The sequence below is a fragment of the Marmota marmota genome, unplaced genomic scaffold (assembly GCF_001458135.2).
Source record: "Marmota marmota marmota unplaced genomic scaffold, marMar, whole genome shotgun sequence".
NCBI lineage: Eukaryota > Metazoa > Chordata > Mammalia > Rodentia > Sciuridae > Marmota > Marmota marmota.
In genome coordinates, this window is record NW_026000037.1 from 28,271,194 (window position 1) to 28,294,548 (window position 23,355).

At 32.3% G+C, this 23,355-nt stretch overlaps 1 protein-coding gene across 3 annotated transcripts; it reads left to right on the forward strand.

Annotated features, from left to right (window-relative positions):
- The first annotated feature begins 354 nt into the window (after window positions 1-354).
- Window positions 355-20,103, forward strand: Spopl (speckle type BTB/POZ protein like). Of its 3 annotated transcripts, none has more exons than XM_015479142.2 (10): window positions 371-545; window positions 727-848; window positions 1,120-1,271; window positions 2,688-2,815; window positions 8,205-8,382; window positions 8,466-8,521; window positions 9,910-10,032; window positions 11,888-12,030; window positions 12,120-12,173; window positions 15,811-20,103. In XM_015479142.2, the coding sequence occupies exons 1-10, from the start codon at window positions 468-470 to the stop codon at window positions 15,953-15,955; spliced, it is 1,179 nt and encodes a 392-aa protein (XP_015334628.1). In that variant the 5' UTR covers window positions 371-467; the 3' UTR covers window positions 15,956-20,103. The 3 variants fall into 3 exon arrangements, with proteins under 3 accessions (XP_048668179.1, XP_015334628.1, XP_015334629.1); XM_015479143.2 differs by having other exon boundaries at window positions 419-545; window positions 1,191-1,271; XM_048812222.1 differs by lacking the exon at window positions 12,120-12,173 and having other exon boundaries at window positions 355-545.
- The last annotated feature ends 3,252 nt before the right edge of the window (window positions 20,104-23,355 follow it).

Here is a 23,355-nt window from a genome sequence, read left to right on the forward strand (position 1 = left end):
TAACTATTTATAATGATAACTTTGTAATTCCTTTGGTTTTCATAAATAGCTCAAGGAAAAGGTGAATCAGATATCAATATCATTAAAGTTTCATGATGTGATCTTAACTCTTAAGCTATGTGGGCCTTGTTTTGTGAATTTTATACATATATATATAATTAAAAATGGACATTTATATTTATGTAAATGCACATATATTTGGAAAACTTTCTTGAAAAAATAATGTCTTGTCTATAAAAGGTTTGTAGATTTCAAGTGTCATATGTTACAAGGCCTTATGATTTCAATTCTTAAAAATTATTAAAATTATTTGAAATCCTTAGTCCTCCAAATCTAATTTTGAATTATTACTCATGTATCTTTCTTCTTGATTCTGTCAAACTTTTAAGAATTTATTTTCTTTGTAGGTAGAGTACTCAGCTGTGTGGGTTACTGCATAAATCATAAAAGACTATAATAAGGTGATAATGTCTCGGGAACCCAGCCCACCTCTGCCTGGAGATATGTCCACTGGTCCTATAGCAGAAAGCTGGTGTTACACACAGGTATATGCTCTTAAAAAAAAAATTTATGTCTTTTATAAATGTTACAGTATCTTAAGAACATTATTATAAAACACTCTGGTATAGTTATTAGAAGGGATGGAAGAGTGAATCATATTATATTTAACATGTGACAAGTTAAAAGCATAGAATCATTATAAAAAGTGACTTTCTGAATCTCTAGGTTAAAGTAGTAAAGTTTTCCTACATGTGGACCATTAATAACTTCAGTTTTTGTCGAGAGGAAATGGGTGAAGTGTTAAAAAGTTCAACATTTTCATCTGGCCCAAGTGACAAAATGAAATGGTAAGATTTTTGTTTAGTTTGGATTGTTTTTTGTTTTTGATATGATTATCAGCTCCTTATGGTTTCTTGTTATTGTTGCTTTTAAGGGGGTGGCTGTTAGTATGATGTTATATTAAATTGGTAATAAGTTCCTAATGGTATGGAGAAATGTAAATAACTGAATATTTACAGGAGTGTTATTTGTAATGTTAACAGATGACTTCAGTATTGCCTCTCTTTTGCATGCTTCAAGTATAATATTCCTCCAAGTGAGCCTATTGTTTTATTTTAGGTGCCTGAGGGTAAACCCAAAGGGATTAGATGATGAAAGTAAAGACTACTTGTCCTTATATTTGCTTTTAGTCAGCTGCCCCAAAAGTGAAGTTCGAGCAAAATTCAAATTTTCTCTTCTGAACGCTAAAAGGGAAGAAACAAAAGCAATGGGTAAGTGATTTGCAAATCTAGTGAAGAAGTCTCTGTAGGGCCCCCTCCCCTGACTAAAATCTACCTAGTCCAAAACGTTTAATGTTCATTTTTAAGTTTTAGCACAAAGCCGTAGTTGTTTTGCTAAGTCTTATACTTCATAAGACCTTAAAGAGCAGTTAATATTTTTACTTATTCATGTCTTGAAATTACATTAACTTGTCATTTGAAAATATAGTTGGCTGTTAGGAAAAAGTGCCTTGTTCAGTACCTGGCAGATATAATAAAGTGTTCAAGAAATACTTCTCCCATTTCTTTTTTGCCAGGTAATAAAATCTAGAGAACAATTCAGAAGAGATGGAATGCCCCAGTATTTTGTCACTAGAATTTTTTTGAGCAGTGAACTCAATACTGACCAAAAGAAAATCAGTTCTTAGAATCAGAAACTATTAAATTCAGTCCAGGATCCACATATTGTCACCTGGAGCTTCATAATAAAATAATAATAGAATATTATAGAAAATGTAGTATGTATAATAGGAAAATATCTCATGAATTGACACGTTAAATTTTAAATATTTTCTGAAGTGAATCATAGAATCAAGTAACTCACTCAAAAAAACTACACCTTTTAAATAGTATCTTTTATTGTTGAAGGAACATATATTTTCACAAATGTCTGCATTTAAGATAGTGGAGTATTTTGGTTATTAGATTACTGGTTTTCTGCCTTGATTTTTTTTCTCCATACAAGATGATGAATACTTTCTATAAAGGATCTTGTTTTTTCATAGTACATATTTGTTGTACAGTACTGTAGGCACCTGAAACATTTATTTTGGATATTTATTCATAAAATTATACTAAAATCATCTTTTGAACTTCAAAAGTTTTTTTATGGGATGAGATAGTTATGTCTAAAGACTTAGTAAATACTACTTTTATCTTTTTTCACCAGTTTATGGTTTTTTCTGTTGTTTAGTAAAGCTTAAATCAATGGGATGGATATGCCAGGAAAGCTTAAAAGATTTTGAGTGATATAGAGTATACGTTTTTAAGGGGAGAAGCAGAAACAAGAAATATGTTTCTAATAAAGTTCTGATATTAGATAATGAATAGTATGCTTTTCCAACATATTTGGTTCTATTTTAATTTAGGCTCAAGATTGTTAAAAAGATCTCCATGAGATTTTATTTGCTTTTCTTCTTAAGAGATTCAGAGTCTGAAATTGAGCTCACTCACTGATCATGACCAAAATTTGAGTAGCAATGTGATCTGTTTTCTCAGACTCAATACTTAATGTAGGAGCACATATCTAGAATTTTTATGATGCATGTATTAGCCAAGTGCTATGTTTGTATATTTCATTTACCTTTGCTATCATTAAAAAAATGTCTCTTGGATACTTATTTTATTTAAATTTCTGTTTTCCACCAGAAAGCCAAAGAGCATATCGATTTGTGCAAGGGAAGGACTGGGGATTTAAAAAATTCATTAGAAGGGATTTTTTGCTTGATGAAGCTAATGGTCTTTTACCAGATGACAAGCTTACATTATTTTGTGAGGTGGGTATATTTTATATTACAAAAAACCATGGTTATATTTGGTGATGTGGTAAATATGTAAACTAGATTTATATTGGGTACTTAAAAATTAAGTAATTGATATAAGGTTTCATTTGTAAATGCTTGATCAGAAAATGGGAATTAAATTATCTTAGAAATCACTTTGGGTGCCCCAGTCTGAAAAAATTCTTTCATATCACTGGCTGCGAATTGTATATGTATATGTATATTAAATTTTTCTTTGTTTTGAAGAAAGGACATGCATATTTATCATAGTTTGAAAGTTTTCAGTGTTTAGCTGTCAGTAATTTATACTTATGATTTGTCGTAATGTGAGGTTAGAATTTGCTTCCCTCATTATTATCATTAAGTAGTTTTGTCTATATGAATTTCTGAAGTTCATCTAAAGAGTGAATTCATGGGTGATATTGTTACTAGTATAGTTTATTGAAATATTTAAGGCAATTGATAATTTATATAAGAAAGCCAGTTGAAAATGATGTAATCAAGCTATCTGACATAAAATACCTATATATGTAAAGTACATATATATGTAAAGTAGGGATTGAATCCATGGGTTCTCTACCCCTGAGCTACATCCCCAGCCCTTTTTATTTTTTATTTTGGACAGGGTCTCTTTAAGTTGCAAAGACTTGAACTTGCGATCTTCTTGCCTCATCCTCCCAAGATGCTGGGATTATCATTAAATGTGTTAATAAATTAATGTGGACAGCTGAGTGTCTTAGAATGACAATAACTTCCTTAATTGATATGTTAGTTTTTACCTCTTTATAGTGAATGTGCAAAATTTCTTGGTAAGATTATAATTAAGTGTGTGTCAAGTTGTATCATAATCAAATATGTGTCACAGTTGAAAACTGGCTTTAGACATGATATAGTTTGACTTATTTTCACTTGGATAAGGTAAATGAACTATATAATTAGTTACAAATGAATCTTGTAGTTGATATAGCACATACCACAGTCTCTTGAGCAAGGTTAAATTATTTGAGGGGAAAAATAAACTAAAACATTTGCTACCAATAGGCAGGTATTCTAAGTAGCATTCTAAATAAACATGGTTTACAGAATTTAAAAATTTTAACATCCTTAATGTAGAATCTTCCAGAATTTTAGCATTTTCTTAAATTTGAATGTGTTAATTTTTTTAAATGTCATCTTAAAATTTAAGGGTCCTTAGGTTATTTAATCCAATTTAAACTAAAAGTTTGGTACATGCTAAGCAAATACTCTATGTCTTCTGTGAATGACTCTTTTTATAAAATAATCCTTTTTTGAGAATTGAAATATTACTTGCAGATTTTTCCTAATTGTATTATACTGGAACCTAGACAACCAAGAAATTCAGAATTAAGGCTGAAATTAAGTTTATGACTTTTTGATATATTTTTTGAAATATGCTTGGTATCCAGATTTTTAATAATACATGCTAGTAACCCCCTAAAAGTAGAACTCACTGTTTCAGGCATTTTTTAAGTTGGCATTGATCCGATCCCATTTTACATTCTGAAATATGCACTTTAAAAAAAGAAAAACTAATTTAGACATTTATACTCTGGGCATCATAATTGGCATAGGTGGGCAAAAAAGTGCTTTAAAATAATATTCTTCATGCCCTCTATCATTTCTTCTACCCCTCTCATGGATGCCCTTCCTTCTACAGCATCTCCAGCACTGCTTGCAGAAGAGGAGGAAGCATTGCACTGCCCCACCTAAAGAACTGCCTCCTCTCCCTCCCCTGCAAGTGGTGCTGTAGACAGGTAAGGCAGGTGGGGCTAACCTGTATGTGCAAGACATAGCTTAATCTTGCAAGGTCCATATAGTGGCTCTACTGGCCAGAGGTAGGTGGATATTTCTGTATCCTCTCTCCAGAAGTGATGCAGAATGCAGGAATTGATGAATAAAAAGGGAAAATAGAGCTGGTTGGATTAATCTTTGAAACCTAAAAGATTTTAACTACTCTTATAATCTATGGACCCATGCAATTCCATAATATACAAAAAAATATATGTATATGGATAAAATAGATATGCAAGGAGCGTTCCATAAAGTTAAACTAATTTTTTGTTTGTTTGTTGTTGGTTGATTGGCTGACTTTTTGTTTTTGTGGTACTGAGGATCAAACCCAGGTCATTGTACATGCTAAGTAAATACTTTTTTGCACATGCTAGGCAAATACTCTACCACTGAGCCACATCCCTAGCACAAACTAATTTATTTTTAAGAACACATCAGGGTTTTTTTTTTTTTTTATCTTATTTTTCCCTAGGATATAAGGTGCCTTTCTATTTAAAAATACTTGTGGTTGTGGGTGGGAGTTGGGTATTTATTTTATTGGTAAAATGAAAAGTTGACTACACTATTTCTGTTTCCTGAAGGTTAAAAACTCTTGAGACCCACTGTTCTAGAAAACAATATAAAGTTGGACTGTTAAAGGTTTCTTGCTTTGGAACCAGTGTGGAGTGGGCTGTAGGTAGTTGATTAGAGTTCAATATTGTAGTATTGTGCAGCTTTGGAAAATCCTATTTTAGGATTAGTTTGAAGAATTCAGATTTTCAAAAACCGATATTGGTATTCACTTTACATACTGGAGAACAATCAGAGTTTCAGGAGAATCTCAGAGAGATTAGATACCTCAAATGTCCACATTCAGTCTAAATTATATTTCAGGGTTGAGCCAGATGCATGTTTGAAAAATGACTATCAAATGAATTAAATCAGAAAAGAGTCTCAGCCTTCTTCCTGAATTTTTAATCTAGGTTCCATTAGTAAGAGTGTTCATAACCTGTTTTGAATCTGTAATAGAGAAAACTAAATTTTTATCATTTTTTAAATTATAGATGTCAGGAAAACAGTGATCAGAAATCTATACATATCAATTTTTAATTAGGTCATTAATTTCTGCTCTATAAATAGTCCCATGAATACTCTAAGGAGTATGAAATGTTAATTATGTGTCTTAGTTCAAATACGTGATTGCTGTTGTAGTAGTTAAGTAGATAGGTATGTCAATAATACAAATCTTTCTGAAATAGGATGTTTTATACAGAATATAAATATAATATTAATATGTATGCCTTATAATAATATCCATATTTTTTCATCCTTTTTTCTGTTACCTGTTTTTGCCAAATTTTTATTTGGCAAATATGTTATTTTGAATTAATAGGCAATAAATAGCATTTAAGAAACTTGGCTAAGTTAAATATATCATCACATTTTATGATTCTGCTGCATACTTTATACAAGTAATTGAATAGATCCAGTTCTTTCTGCCTATAAACTTTAAGAACAATGCTTGATAAGAACAAATAAATACTGTCTGTATACTAAAACACTGATCACTAAACCTTGAATGTTGACACCAACATTTCTGGTTTTGTATATCATTAGCTTATAATATGTAGTGGAACAGAGCAATCAGATAAGGATTAGTGAAGTATTTGTTTCCTGTATTATAATTACTAAAATTGTAGAGAATGTTAATGATTAAAAGCTATGAGATAGGAGAACTTCTATTAGTGGATTTATTTCCATACACAATATCTTGACCCCCATATTTAGAAAAACATCTATAAGATTATTGTAATAATTGCTTTTGATCATACTTATGTTATAAAGCATTACCACTAATTTTAAATAATATGTAAAAGTATTGTTTAGCATAAGAGCTATAAAAAAGGAATCTGGAGGTTTAGGTCTAGTTTTTTTTCTAATAAACTAGCAATTTAAAATAATATTCTTATTATTTAGGCTACTTCATTAGTTTGTCTTGATCTGACTTCGAAATCTCTGTAAAATAAGGTGAACGGATTAGCTGATTTCCTATGATAGATAAGGTTCCAAAAGATTAATATGTCATGAGAAAACGTGTTAGTAAAAGTATTTTCTGGGAAATAAGAGTCTTCTAATTTTTTTTTAGAATTGTTCATTAATTCATGCAAGATATGTGTTTCCACATCTGAGTGGATCATGACTTCAGACTTTTTACACTGGACTTTTGTTATGCTTTGTATGCTAATATGTTGTTAGTAGTCTGATCCAATTTATCCATTTCTAATTTATATTTTCTGCATAGGTTGTACTATGTATATGTGTCCTTAATTATAACTTATAAAAAATGAGTACAGCTATCACTACATAACAAATGACCCTAAAATATAGCATCTTAAAATAATAGATAACTAATATAGGACCTTTTATTTAATTTAAAATAATGGTTCATTTACTTTGAAACATTTGCTTTATTAGTTGAAGTAGTATTTTCTTTACTTTATTAATTATAAGTTGAAATTTCCAGTGTAACATAATAAAATACCTTTTCTTAAGAGTGTTGTAAAACAGTTCGGTGTGGTGGCCCACAAGTATAATACCCAGACTTGGGAGGCTGAGGTGGGAGGATCACAAGCTCAAAGCCAGTCTCAACAACTTAGTGAGACCCTGTTTCAAAATAAAAAGAGCTGGGGATGTAACTCAGTGGTAAAGCACCCCTGGATCTAACTCCCAGGAAGAGAGAAAGAAAAGAAAAAATGTGGCATGGAAGTCTGAGTTAATATTGTTTTAGGATTTGGGTCCAAATGTAGTCATCTTTAATGGAGGTAATTTAGCATATATTATGTTGAAATTTACATAAAAGCAATGTTGTAATCATACCAACTTTTATTTACTGGTTATTTCATAGGTAAATATATATAACAGTCTGCAAATTGAACTAAATTATGTTTGTATTGCTCTTGCTGTTGATTTTCCATAGAAGACTTCCATGGACTTGAATGTTACAATTGTTTTTTTTGGAGTTATTTAAATCAGTTCTGCTATACTTGAAACTTATAGGAACCACACTTTAAAAACTTCCCAGTTTGTATATAATAAACTATAAGTTTGTAACTTTTACTGTAAAAGTCATTATTTTTTACATATATTTTACTTTTACATATATTTTACTGTAAAACATTATGTATTATATTTTATACATATAATACATCCATTGTATGTATAAAATATGTGAAAAAGTAATATCTTCTTCCACCTCCCCAAAATATCATCTCCTTTGAATTGGACATCATACTGTGGCTATTATGTTGAGAAATAGTTTTTGTAATTATAATAAGCTTTCCAATTAATTGATAAGCTATTCATTTGCATAAAATGTCACTATTGACAAAGCTCTAGTTTGTTTCTAATATTTCCGGTATTATCTCTCTCCTTTATATTCTTAAATTCAGTTCCACAGTATTAGTGTTTTGATCAGAAGTACACTGGATTATCCAAATGATTTTTAAGATAAATATTTTAAGCATAGACATAGTAACTCATTATTCACACTAATTTCTTAAAGTTTTTTTCTTGCTGTCTCTTTTTTAATTAGGTTAGTGTGGTCCAAGATTCAGTAAACATATCAGGACATACAAATACAAATACTTTGAAGGTGCCTGAATGTCGATTAGCAGAAGATTTAGGTAATCTCTGGGAAAACACAAGATTTACAGATTGCAGTTTTTTTGTGAGAGGACAAGAATTTAAAGCTCATAAATCTGTGCTTGCAGGTACTTTCTACTTTTGGAAATTTTGTTAGTATATTTTTTAAATAAATTTGTGTACTGAATAATGATGCTTAATCTTTTTACAGCTCGATCCCCAGTTTTTAATGCAATGTTTGAACATGAAATGGAAGAAAGCAAAAAGGTAAACATGACTTAAAGGCTTAATATTTAATTTATACTCATGTAAAATAAGGGAATGTATATTTTCAAAATTAACAGTGCACTATGCATGTCCTCATTGCTATACTGTGGTAAGTAGGGAAATTTTTAGAAACAAATAGATTGGAGAGGAGATATCTGCTGTAATAGAACAAAAGATGTAGCTTAATGTGAATTGTTCAGTGTATTCCAGGAAATCGCTATCATGATGCCCATGTGGGTAGTCGTTATCGTGAAGAACTTTTCAGGAACTGGGGATATAGCTCAGTGGTAGAACCCTTGCTAAGCATGCACAAGGCCCAGGGTTTGCTTTCCAGCACAACAAGGGATGAGGGAGGGAAAAAAAAGATTCTTTTTCTGGTCCATAATAGAAAGGTCTCTGGTTAAGATGGATATGACCCCTTTCTAGACTTTTCAGGTTAATTTTGCAATTTGTTTTCTAGCAACAAAAATATCTGCATTCTGTTCACCACTAGAATATTTATTTGATTTAACAAAAAGGACATAGGACTTCCACTAGACAATTTCTAAGTTTATTCATGTGGCCCACCTTTGTTCTTTATGCAGAACTGGAAGCTGCAGTGAAATAATGGCTTTCTTTCCTCTCATGGTTAACCTAGGGAGATGCTGTGATCAACATTCTGATCACTTCTAAGTGAGGAAATAACAGTGGTGTCAAGTATTGTTGGCAGCAAGGGTTAGGAAAGTTTGGTATTGTTTAGTGTTAGATGTTTAACTTTATTGATGTCAGGAGACAAATGAAATATGAAGATTCATAAATGAAAAAGCAACTAGTCCTCTTTGGATGTAAGTGTCTCAAGTAAGCAAGGAAATGCCAGTAGATAATATTATATGTCATTTTTGCAAAAGGGGAAGTCATGAGGTAGTGTGCTCTCTTATTATATCAAAAACCTTCTGTCCCTGCTTTTGCTTAATGTTGGTTATATGATCTTAGGCATTGTATTAGGACCCAGAAATTCAACAGGGAAAAAGTTACTAAAGTGCAGAAATTGTACACAGATGTATTTTGTTTGGCTTAAGATTTTATTTGTTTGTTTTTAATTATTGAGAAACTGGTATAAGCTTATATACCCTCATGACAGTGCATTACTTGGTCTATCAGGGTATGGGCTTTCCAACTGGTCATGGTTCCCACCCACTTCTCACACAGTATATTCTTTTCTCTTAAACTTGTCTGATTAGTTTGCCTGATTCCCTTACTGAAGATTTACTTAGTTTTAGAAATATCTGTATATGTATATTTAAGTGATAAAGTACTTTTATACAGATTTGAAGTTTTAAAATTACTGTCAGAGATTCATTTATATTTATGTATTCTTTAACTTTTTTTTGTGTTGTTTTCAATATTAGAATCGAGTGGAAATAAATGATTTAGACCCTGAGGTTTTTAAAGAAATGATGAGATTCGTTTACACAGGGAAAGCACCAAATCTTGATAAAATGGCTGACAACTTGTTGGCAGCTGCAGACAAAGTAAGTAATTAGGCTTTAAGGAGCTGAAAAATATCCTCAAGCTTGATGTATATAGAAAGCTATCATCAAATGAAAATTCCAAACATCTTGAAATATTGAGTTAATTTATACTCAAGATGGCTCTTGAGAGTTTTATGAAATAGCATACAGTGGGATAATATGGAAATTAGATTGTTTGGAAAATCAATAAGATAATAATACCTTGATTCAAGAAGAACCAGGTTTTTTTGTTTGTTTGTTTTTGTTTTTGTTTTTCAGGGAAGATTAAGCTTTAAACAACTCTTTTGAGTGTATATTTACTCCCTTTGGAAGAACACACAATACTTTATAGATTTTATTGCAGTTTTCAGGTAGTCTTAAGATTTTGCATATGACCTTTGTTTTTTACAAAACAGAGAGAATATTGTCAATTTAATTCTCCATATTTGTAGATTTGTTTTTTATTATGACAGCATAGGAGGAGGAAAAATAAAGTTTACAATATGATGATTTTCTGTTGTAAAGATGATTACTTGAAGGTAAGGGAACTGCAAATACATCAGAAGATCTTAAAGCCAGTGCTTCTCAATCTGAAAATCACATTCAATATATATCTGACTTTTGTATTCATACTATGAAAAGAACTCTTCAAATTCAATTATAAAGAAAACATTATTTCTATAAGTGGACAAAATGTTTGAACAGACACATATTGAAATAAAATAATGAAGTATATTATATATGCCCAATGCCATTAGGAAAATATAAATAAAGTCATGGTGTACCTTGACATATGTGTTGTAATGGCTAAAAATACCAAGTATTATCAAGGATATGGAAGAATTAAGATTCTCAAATACTGCTCATCAAAGTACCAAATGATACATCCACTTTGGAAAATTGGCACTTTCTTCAAAAGTTAAATATAAACCTACCTATGAACCAGTAAGTCCTCTCTTAGGGTTTTACTCTAGAAAAATGAAAACATAAGTCCATGTAAGACTTGTATATTCACGTGCATACCAGCTGTGTTTGAAATAGCTAAGACTGGAAACAACCCAAATGTTCATCAACAGTTGAATATATAAATTCTGGTAACATATTCAATAGAATACTATTTAGCAATAAAAGTGAATGAACTACTGATTTATAGCCATTGACATGCATGAATCTGAAAATAGTTGCACCGAGTGGTAAGAGCCAGACAGAAACAAATACATGCTGTCTGATTTCATTTATTGAAAACTTCAGAATATGCAGTCTAATAGAAATAGTGACAGAAAGCATATCAAGAGGTATTGCCTGGGGTACAGTGAGAGGGAAGGACTACAAAGAGGTAGTGGGAAACATTGGGGGATGATAGGCATATTCTCTCTCAGGAATGGTTGATGGTTTTATGGCTGAGTATAAAGCTGCAGTAAAATGTTATATTATGTGTCCACTAATAACTTTTAAAAGAATTTTTAGTGGTGGCGAATATGATTTCTTTGACATTTAATGAATTCATTATGTAAGCTTGAGTAGTGGCACAATGCAATGTACTGAATGGCACACTCTAGGTATGAAATAGTAGAGAAGTAAAATATACTCTTTAGGAATATTGAATAATAAGGCAGCTTGTAGCATAACTCCTACTTTGAAAACACTGTATTTTGCATTTAGGTAGATTGAAATTGCCTAAAGCAAACTGGTCTTTCTCCTAAATGGACGCATTTGTTCATATTTTCTTCATTTTAATGAAAACAATGACTTAATGACTTTTCAAATAACTTTAATTCAAATAATAATCTGCTTTATTTTCTAAGTTACAGATATTATGTATTTGAAAACCTAGTAGCTGAAGTAAATGTTTAATGATTATTTTTCTTTTGAATAGTATGCACTGGAACGACTGAAGGTCATGTGTGAAGAAGCTTTGTGTAGTAACCTCTCAGTAGAAAATGTTGCTGATACCCTTGTCCTTGCAGATTTGCACAGTGCAGAACAGTTGAAAGCACAAGCCATAGACTTTATTAATAGGTGAGGTATGCTTGTATTTCATTGGGCATGACACCTTCAACATTTTATCACTGGACTTTTTTTTAAGTGTGTTTAAATCTTCAATGCAGGTGCAGTGTACTTCGACAACTTGGGTGTAAAGATGGGAAAAACTGGAACAGCAAGTAAGATGACATCAGTTTCTGATCTGCATAATGAAATTAAGTGTTTGCATAGCCTTTTGTTCTTCTACCTTAAGTATGAATCCAGATGTTAGTTATAAGAAGCAAATCTGCTAGTTATTTTTTAAAAATTATTTAATCACTTAGTGGATTCCTGAGGCTATGCTCCCTTGTAGATCAGCTTCTAATGCACACTGAAATGGATGCCCTAATTTCTTAAGCACATATGCCACATGGTATATACTGAGTCCAAGTATTACTAAGGACTGCTAGAGATCTAGCCTCTGCCCCTTCAGAAAGCATTGCTAAAAATTGTGAGAAATATTCACTTAGTCCAATGAAGAATATATTCTTCATATTTGCTTTGAAAGGTTTTACATTTAGTTCGAACTCACTGTTCCTTAGGTTAGTCAGTCAAGTATCTTGAATCATAAGCTATTAGGTTGAGCTTCCTAATATTCCCAAACTGGTAGCAATTTGATTTTTCTTTTCCCTGGTAAATGTATAAGGGGATGAAGGCTTATCATGTTCTTCTAAGCATAGATCTTTGAATATGAACTCTTGGAACTTATTATACCCTACTTCTTAAAAACTTTCTTATTTTTAAGGTAACTTTTCTATATCTTTGCAATTTTTGAAATCAAAAAGGGAAAGTAGTTGATAATTTGAAGATTCTGCATTTGTTTTGATTAGTTTTACCTATGAACCCTTAAATTCTATTTTTTTAAATTATCAAGAGATGGTATATAAAAGCAAAAAAGAGGACAGTGTTAGACATTTAAATGAATTTGTTTGTTCACTTAATTATTTCCCAATACTTCCATCTACTTTGATATATATGAAATTGATTAGCTGAAATCCTATTAGTTTCTGAATTTTGTTTTCTGGAAGTAAGAAGTAGTTGACTATTTTTAAATCATTGGTTGTCCTGTATATTGCTCAGTTCATAATTCAATTTCAACATGATATATGTCCCTAGGGGGCAAAATAATTTTGAATTTTGGATTTAGAATGTCTGTATTAGCAGCAAATGACAATTCTTTGATCCTTTCTAATTATACGTTTGCAATAGATTTTTATGAAATTAATGAATGAAAAGGTCAGGTATATTAAAAATTTTCTGTGGTTATAAACAATTAGGTTTTAGACATAATGACACACTAGTAACTTGATTTTTGACAAGTAAAAATTTGTTTTTTGATATCTGCTAATTTTAGTTTAACATTTACCTAGCATTTTTTGTCTCAAGCACCATGCTTATGTGCTACAGATAAAAAGGCCTTTGAGGGAAAAATCTTTGTTCTTTAGAAATTTATCCATTGGAGATAGATACACAAATATATCATTTCATTATAATATGGTAAGTAATATAGAAGAGGATGTGTACAGACATTGAAATTTAGGGATGGCTTTCCAGAGTTGAGTTTTTAAAAAAATGAACTAGAGTTAGCAGAACTAAGAAGGAAGTAGTAGTAGACATTAATTAAAGACAGAAAGTATAGCGTGGACTAAAGTATAGAAGTATGAAGCAGTTGATCGTTTGACAGATTCTTTTATTATTCAATAAATATCCAATTCTCTATGCTTAGTACAGAGAATATAGTGGTGAACATGACAAGATGTTTTTCCTGACTTCAAGGAGTTAGTGGCAGATTAAATAATTAAACATGTAATTGCAGTAAAGTGTGATGATAAAGAATGTACCCCATAGCAGAATATGCCAAAGGGTCCTAATCTCATCTAGGTGACAGAAAACATCTTTAAGGAATTTTAAAAATAAGGACCTAAAATATTGATAGGAATGGTGAAGAAAAGAACAAGGAAAAGTGTAGCCCCAAAAAGGGAAATAAAAATGTTCGAAGTTTTAGTGATGAGAGAGAGAGAGAGAGAGCGCGCGCGCGCAGTATAGAGTTTGTGCGTATGTGTAAGGTAGGGTAGGTAATGAGAAAAAAGCTGAGGCAACACACAAGAGCCATGTAACATTAGGATTTTCAGACATTATTCCAAGACCAAAGAGTAATGAGCATACAGAAAAGGTTATTACCTAGAGTAGGGCATGATCTGGTTTGCACTTCCAACAATCTCTGCATGCGCATTGGAGAATGGATTTTAGGGAATTTGGAATGATAGTGGTAGTAAAGGAACACATTTAAATACAGGTGGGCCATTAGGAAAGTTATTAGAGTAGTTCAAGCAAAAAGATGAAGGGTAAAATTAGACTTGATTAGTTGACAGTGTGACTTGTGAGAAATGAAAGTATAAAAGAAATACCCTGAAGGGAGAATCTATAATAGTTTTTGGTTGGTTAAAGAGAGTGAAAAGAGGAGGAAAGGAAGGGTTACTAAATTTGTTACTTGAGCAGTTATTTACTGTGATTGCTCAGTGAGATCATATTATATAAGCAATTTAGTACCCGAGTATAAGAAGTTAGAACATAAATTTGGGAGTGGAAAGGTACGGAGAGGAAGTACGGGACTAGTAATAAGGAGCCATTTTTCTCTTTTTAAAACTTAGTAAAAGGGAATAATAAGAGAGAGAATGATATAGTCATATTTATGTTTAATAAGAGTCATGTTACTAAGGCAGCAGTATGGAGGCTGTATTGAAAGAAGAGCAAAATAGGAGACAGAAGACAAATAAGGAGACTTTTATAATAATCCAAATGTGAGATGATGAAGGCCTTAACCAGGGATTCAAGACATTTTTATGAATTAACATAGGACTTTAATGATTTAAATTAGAAAAGACAGACTTTGAGATGACTCTCAGTTTTTAATTTGAATTACTGGTGTTGGTGGAAGCTTTAGCTGATTAAAAATGAAGGAGGAAGAATTTGGAGTTTGAGGCGAGAGATGGTAAGGATAGTCCTGAACTTGTGCAACATGAGGCACATGCAAATAAAAAGAGCAGGTGAGGGCTAGGTTGTGGCCAGAGTGCTTGCCTAGCATGCACAAGACCCTTGATTCAATCCCCAACACCACTAAATAAATAAATAAATAAAAGAGCAAGTAATTGAGAACAAACCTTGTGGAGAGGCCTAGCGTTTAGCAAAACAGTGATTATCATTGATAATTGTCATTGACAGCAGTCATTCAGTATGATTGTTAAAACTGTGAAGAGTGGATGGGGTAGAACAGATAATGCACATTAAAAGACAAAAGCAGATGGCAAAAATCAGAACTTGAGAAAACCTGCCTGTAAGAGGCAAGTTAAAAGGAGAAAGGGGCTCTTCAAAGAGCTGGTACAGAATGATAGCATAGTTTACAATAGGACTATGGAGACCATGTTGCATATACTTTAGGGTTAGGGTTAGGGTTAGGGTGTCAGTCTTCCAAAAAAATAGAATAATTACATCTGCAACAGAAAATACCAGTAAGATGAAGATATTTTAATAAATTTAAATAACTTGAGTAGATAAAGAGAGAGAGTTTGAACATTTCAAAATTCACCAATTAGGGCTTGGGATATATAGCTCAGTTGATAGAGTGCTTGCGTCACATGCACAAGACCCTGGGTTCAATCCCAGCACCACAAAAACAAAAAACAAACAAAAAAACACCAATTGAAAAAAGAAATGACAATGCAAAAGTGCATTTTGAAAAGTATTCTTTAGTAAACGTCACTTTATTTTCTTTTTCAGCCAAGCAACCGACATAATGGAAACATCAGGGTGGAAGTCCATGATTCAGTCTCACCCTCACTTAGTAGCAGAAGCCTTCCGGGCATTAGCATCTGCACAGTGTCCACAGTTTGGCATTCCACGCAAACGGCTAAAGCAGTCCTGAAATCTTCCATGAACAGTAGGAAAAAAAAGGAATTGACTTTTACTCCTCCAGGTCCAGAAGGATTCTAATACACAAACCATAAGCAAGAGTTGTTTCTGTTTTCTTGTCCACAGAACAGAAGCTGAAAAAGCATACTGCTTGCATTTCAGGTGGATAATTTATGGTTTATACTTCAGCTTTAAATTAGACTGATTACTTCACTTCAAGGCCTTAAATTATCTTCAATGACTTCTCTTGTTCATATAATAACTTTAATTTTTTTATTGTGCCTTGTCATTTTGACCAAGGCTGTGCAGGATTGCACTAGCTCCATAATGCAGTAATATTGATAACTGAAGATATTAAGTTTCAAAAGGATCTTCCATTATTTTGGGGAAAAGAAAATGAATTTTATAAGGTTTGTCCTATGCTATCTCAAAGTTTAAAACTAGATTCTCCTTAAAAGCACTTCTATTGGAGGTTATCAGTAATGTCTCCAGTTTAAGTTCTATAAATATAGGAGAACCTGCTTACCTGCAAGGTAAGTTATGGCAATACACTGCTTCGATTCTAATTTATTTTTCATTTCAGAGGGCAAATATGCAATGAGTTGGCCCAGATTTTTAGTAAAATTTGTTTGTCTGTATGTTAGCTGTCCAAGAAACTGTGGGTTTATCCAAGTTTACAATGATTGAAAACTGATTGAGGTTAAGATTTCAATAAGCAGAAAGTATGTATTGTGCTGAAGTAATTTTTTCTTAATTTATAATGACCTACCTATATGAAGAATTCTGTACATGCTAAAAGTAAGGATGACCAAATGTAAATTTAATGAGTGGGCCAATTAAGGAAGATATATATGCACTTTTAATGTGTAACTTTTGTATGCTGAATGGTACATATATTTTTTGCTTTGGGGGGATTATTAAGGTATAATTAATTGTGTTTCAATTTTCAAAGAAATTTGTAAGACGGAGGCAACTGAGATGTTTGTGATATTAATAGATAAGAAAGATATCCACTATAGATAAATTGGTTTGGATTTCATATATTCATTATTGAATTTATCCTTGTTTTATCACACTTTGGAAAAGGCAACTGAAAAATAAATGAATCCTGGACAGTCTACTCTCCACACAATTAACAGATATTTGTCTTATAGCGATTTGTCTGTGGGAGATGCATAGTAAAGAAGGGAGCCCTTAGACTATGTCAGGCCACACTTTGAGCTTTTTCCCCCTTATTATTTTCTTCTTTGTATTTCAGTTACTGTACTAACATTGTGGATGATTGAAATTCTGCATAATGTGAACAGGATAAACTATTTATAAACTGCTTTTCATGGGCCAGTTCTTTATTATACATGAATCTTAGCTTTAAACACACAGAAATGTCAGTGTTTGATAGTTGTGAGGTCTGTTCTGGTGTATTGTCCTAGAGAAAGAAGCAGGAGTGATCAGTGTCCGAGCACCACATCTGACTTACTGTAGCAGTGACAGTGTGCTTTTTTAGGCAAGATTTTTATTTGACAACAAGGGAAAAAGTGTGTCACTGGAAAAAAGTTGCATATACCTATATGTTTGCATATATAATTTTATTCTCAAGATTAAATTTCTGTAATTTGTTTATTTAGTTTTTGAATTCAGGACAAAGGAAAAAAATGAAGCTTGAGGTTTTAAAATAGATTTTATTTTTGCTATCTCTGTTAGATTGTGACTGAAGCAATCCTAATATATAAAGAGTGATTCCTAATTGCATTGAACAAACACCATCAAATAAGCATTTGTTATCCACAACAAACCGCAGTTTGAAAAGATCATATTTTTCACATGTCTTAGTTTCTTTCTGCATATCTTGATTGAGTCTTTGTTGTGGTAACTTAAATTTAAAATTAGAAGAATTCCTTGGAATACAAGCAATGGACTTCATCCTATTTAAGAATATTATGGCAAGTAGAAATTCACTTCCCTAACTCCACCATAAGATTGAGCCTGTTAAATTTATAATGTGCAATTTTAAAAATACACACACACACACACACACACACTTTTAATTTTAAGATTTTACCAGGATCTTAGAAGAAAACAAAAATTCCCTCCAGTTATAGAATTATGTTGTCATATATTAAAATATCTCTGGTGTATCCTTTTATATCAAATGTACACCACCCCAGCACATTGTGAATTAATTTACTGCTTCAATCTGCACTTCTTACCATAGTGACTAATACCTTATAGTGAACATTTCAGCTTGCCCTTATTCTAGTGTTTATTGCAAATCCTAAGAATTTTATTATAAGGATTTTTTTTAGTTTGTTAGCACATTTTGTACCAAAAATGTCAAACACTGTGCTGTAAAAATATCCATGTTTGTAGAAATGTCCACTTTTCAAATAATATAATGCCTACCATTATACTAACAGAATCATATGGTAGTTGATTTATTTTTTTATTTATTATGTATATTTTTGGTATGGGTTCTTAAGGCAATGATTAAAAAAAAGTATTCTTATGTTAGTGCTCTAAAAGCCTTTCTCCACCCACTGCCCCATTTCTAGACTGCATACATTTTATTCATAATAGGCACAGTTTTTTGTCCAGAGCAGTCTTGCCTTTTAAACTATCAACCTGCTCCCGTTTCCCTTTTGACACTTTTCCATATAAAGTATTGAGTGGTTTCAAATATTACTTATTAAAAAAAGAACCATTGGATAACCGTTCTTTAGACTAAGATTTAAAGACACTATATTTGTGCCTTTTTCATTTTTTAATTTTAACATGTATTGATATTTGGAGCACAAATATGAAGGTGCCATAATATGGCTTGCCAATTTTACCTCCTTGAATACTCATGTCATTGTCTTCAAATAGTGATTAGAGAACCTTGCATGAATTACGTGGTCATTTATGTGGAATGCGTGTGTGTGCGCGCGCACGCTTACGCTTGTGTATCTGTACTCGGGCTTGTGTGGAGATATGTTCAGAAAGTGAACCTCTGAAAATAGGACTCAGTTAAATGTCAAAAATTCAGGTTAGTTGAAATCTTACATTTAAGTGTGCTTTATTTTGGAGGATAATTTATTTGACAGGAAATTTTAATTCTCAAAAATGTGTCCAATGTACTGCATGATGAAATGCGAAAACAGTGCCTTTTTAGGACATCAGTTGTAAGTGTTAAAATATTAACAAAGATGTCTGAAAAGTTAAGAACAATATTAACTTTTAAGCCAGATCTGAGAGCTTAAATTGTCAAAAGTATAATTATTAATTTACCCATATAACATTTTATGCATAAATTTAATATTCAAGCAGAATTCTTTAGAAAATTATAGACAAGGGCTGGGGGTGTAGCCCAGTGCTATGGTGCTTGCTAGCATGAGGCCCTGGGTTCAATCCCTAGCACCACCAAAAATCAAAAAAGTTTGGATCACCTTGTTGCTAAAACACAACAGGTATTTTCTTCAGTAAGTTTTATGAAAGTTCAACTCAACAAGCTTTGCTCACAGCCATGTATAAAGAGGTGAACTAGTCTGACGTGGACATGCATGCTCTTTGTTGGATAAAATAAATATTCACTGTACTCTTGTAAAAGGAGGTGGGTGGGTAAATGGGTTTGTCTTAGTGTTCTCAGATTATAAAGACAGCACTTTCAGCACACATAAGAGTATTTTGCAAACCTTTTTTATACAGATTATGAGCTCTACTTTATTTAAATGTTCATGGAATGATGTAAATTTTAGGTCCAGTTGAACAAATATTGAGTGCCTACCATATGCAAGACTTCCTCTCACTGGGAATGAAATCACACAGTGTCTTCTGTTTGTAGTATGTGAACTTTATGTTTGAAAAGGAATTCTTTATATTATAAATCTTTTTCTGTTATTAGAGTTTATCATTGTATACTGTAACCCAGTTAATTTTGCATTCAGATTTTAAAAATTAAGATACAAAAGTCCCATTTTGAAAATATTTCTGCTGAAATTATTTAAATATTAGTTCTGAGGGAAGTTGACTTTCAAGATTCAAATGTATAAAATCTTATTGGACTTTCAGCCTCATTTTTAATCAGTTGATGTTAATGATAAGATACTACTTGTATCTTGTTGCTGAAAATATTTTTTGCATTTCAGCACGTTGAGTTAAAATAAAGTTGTTACTACTTATTCAGAATTAATTGACTTATTTTGTGTTTATTTGAAAAATACCATCTTCTCTCTTTAGTGTATTACTTTGCAAAAGAGCCATGCATTTGATAAAAACAAATTATGTGTAGTATTTGACTGTTCTACTTGGCAGAGCTAGTATTTTAGGGAACCTACTAAAGACCCTTTAACTGTGAGATATTGCACATATTTATTTTTAACATGTGCATACCATCCATATTGAATGACTTACTCTAATACCATGTATGGTAATATAAATTTAAAGATCGCCTTTTCTCTGACACTTCTGTCCCTTTTTAATTTCAGTTATCCCAGACAACTTCATTATTTGCTTCTATGAAAAGTTAGATTTGGGGCAGACTATTCTGAACCAGCCGAGTAACAGTAACACAGTTAGGTGTCATTTAGAAAAGCATAGTGAAAGTCTTTAATATACCAGCAACACATCTGCACATTCAATAATTGCCCTTAAAAGAATAACAAGTTGTGAACCTTAAAACATTTTCTGTGCAAGTATAATAAATAGGACAAGGGGCTAGGGTTATGGGCTCAGTGGTAGAGCACTTGCTAGCATGTGTGGGGCACTGGGTTTGATTCTCAGCACCACATACAAATAAATGAATAAAATAAAGATTCATCAACATCTAAAAATAAATAAACAGAAAATATGGTAGATCATATTGAAAACTTTTCTAGTGAACTCTATTATCTTCCTCTCTGCAGCAACTAGCCTCATTAATTTTTTGCTTTATAACTGTGGGATGTGTTTTTCCTCCACCTACTACCTCAAAATGCTTTTGTTTCCAAGAGAAGGCCAAGAGTGGCATTTGCTTGGATCACTGTTTTTAAATAGAAGACAAATTAGTAGGAACTTTCACAAAATGTCAACTGCTGCCTTTTTGTGGTACAAGGAAGGTTTGTGTATATTAGCAAAAAAAGTTTGACATTCCTATTGTATTTCCATTTCTTCCTCGCCTTCCGGTCCCCACCCCTTTGTTCTTTTTATCAAGAATTCCGATGTAGTCTTGTGTCAATCTGTGACATAACAGCCAAACAATTTCAGTATTATCTAATCTTACAGTTTTCCTCAAATTCAGATTAGACCTTAATAGGTATGAGGCATGAGAAAGATTGCAAAATATATGAGTAACAATTATAGCATGTGCACATACACACAGTGTCCTGAAGGCTCTTATACTCACTTTGTTCTAAAATAGATTTACTGCCATAAGCAAAAAAGTTTTTAGAATGTAAAAAATTTTGAGGGTCATTATGAAAGTATTATAGGCAAAGGTATAAAATGACACAATTGAAAGAGTGGTAAAATTAGATGCATTAAATGAGAAATAATCAGAAATGATAAAGGGGACATTTTTGAAAAGTATGAGAACATGCCCCCATATCACAAGGACAAGAATAGGTACGTAAAAATAAAGATGATAAGTAGTTCAGATTCAATCAAGGCATTAAATAGAGTACTACTGAACACTGTGCTGAACTCTGTTTATGGTGATAAAGTAGAAATGGTCTGTGTCCTCATTAACCGTTTTCTTGAAGAAAGCATTTGTATTGATAGGAATACAAGAGGAATGCCTAACCTAAGTCCCAGTTAGTCTTCCTGAGGAATTGATGTCTAAATTGAGACTGAGAATTAGGCAGCTTTATGGGAGCATCATCTAACCCACTATGTGAAGTCCCAGAGGTTGACCAAGGTTCATAAGGAACATTAATGGATGTGAAAATGAATATGGCTATTTCCTAGGGCATCAAGAGATGGGGCAACTAATGTTAACCAGTAAGCTAGAGTCTTGGTTTTTAATAGGCCATATTGAAGGAGTTAGATTTAACCTGTGTGCATTGAAGGACTTTAAAATGGAAAAGGAGGTGTGTCATGATCAACAATCTATCAATCTTCACATAGATTAGGAAGCTAAGAAGAGGGTAGAAATCCTCTTGAGGTTAAAGATGCCTGTGTTCTATGTAAGGTTTGAGAACATCACAATGGATCAATAGGAAATCTGAGAGGAAATATTGAAAGGATTTGAAAATAAATGGCATTTGGTAGAAGGGAAAGAATGACTCTCAGGTTTTGCATTTGGATACCCGGTGGAGGACATTGCCATTTGCTAATAGAGTGGTCACAAGGGTGTGCTCAGTTTTGGAAAGCAATATCATTTCTGAGCTTAAGGTTCCTATGGGGCATTCTGTTTGGCTACGTGAAATGTGCAAATGGTATCACTTATAAATAAAAGTTAGGAATCATTAAAATGTAGGTGATAATTTGTATGTAGACTGAAGAGAAGGCAGCTTGGATATGTACTACCTAGATATGACCTATTTTGAGGAAATTTGATAAAATAATAATATCAACAACAACAAAAAGCTTGCTGGATGGTAAATTAGAGGGTGTTTGTTGCATAGCACATCAACTTGCTAACGAGGCAAACACAAGAAAGAGAATCTTACAAAAGAGGATGAATTATAAGAAAAATGTCCCTCCCAGAAGCCTGAGATAGAACGTTTCAGGAGAAGAAATGACTAATAGTGTCACATGCTGCTGAAGTATAAGTGAGATTTTTTTCCAGCAGGAAATGAAAGGATTTTTCAGAATGAGGAAAGTAGTAGAATTGGAGTAAGGAAATGGATGCTGTAAGTGTACAACATAGGATGTTAGGTGAAGAAGGCAAATAGGAAACTGTAGCTACAGGATGGGGTTTAAATTGAGTTCTTTATTTAAATAGGTTTGTTTTCTTTTGATGGGATAGGGGAATAGAATAGTGTCAGTGTATTAAGGTGAGAATTAGGAGTCAGGGAATATAATACAGATAAGATTACTGAGATCCTAGTCAGAAGAGGAACATATCTCAGATGGGGAGAATGCCCACAGGAGGGAAAAATACATAGGTACAGAATCTGATTTTTGTACCTCTTTTTTTTCCTTTAAGCTTATATTATACTCATATTTTATATTCTTTGTAACCGAGTAAAGGGAATAGGTGATAATAGGTTTAGAGGAGAGGTCTGTAAACCTATTTTGTGAAAGATGAGATAGTAAATATTTTAGTTTGCTGGTCCCTCATACTTAATTGTGCCATGGAAGGATAAAAGCAGCTATAGCCAATATACAAACAAATGAATATGTCTGTGTTCCATTAGAGCCATTTACAAAAGCAGGCAGCAAGCTAGATTTGACCCTTGTACAATGGTTTTCCAAGTTGATAGGTTTGAGGTGAGCACAGGAGCTTTCAAATAAAAACAA

What these genes read in the sequence shown, in the direction of transcription:
- Spopl (XM_015479142.2), top strand. Translation starts at nt 468, where the DNA reads ATGTCTCGGGAACCCAGCCCACCTCTGCCTGGAGATATGTCCACTGGT. An exon ending in AAAGCTGGTGTTACACACAG is followed by an intron (nt 546 to 726) that starts GTATATGCTCTT and finishes CTGAATCTCTAG; the next exon opens with GTTAAAGTAGTAAAGTTTTC. An exon ending in CCAAGTGACAAAATGAAATG is followed by an intron (nt 849 to 1,119) that starts GTAAGATTTTTG and finishes GTTTTATTTTAG; the next exon opens with GTGCCTGAGGGTAAACCCAA.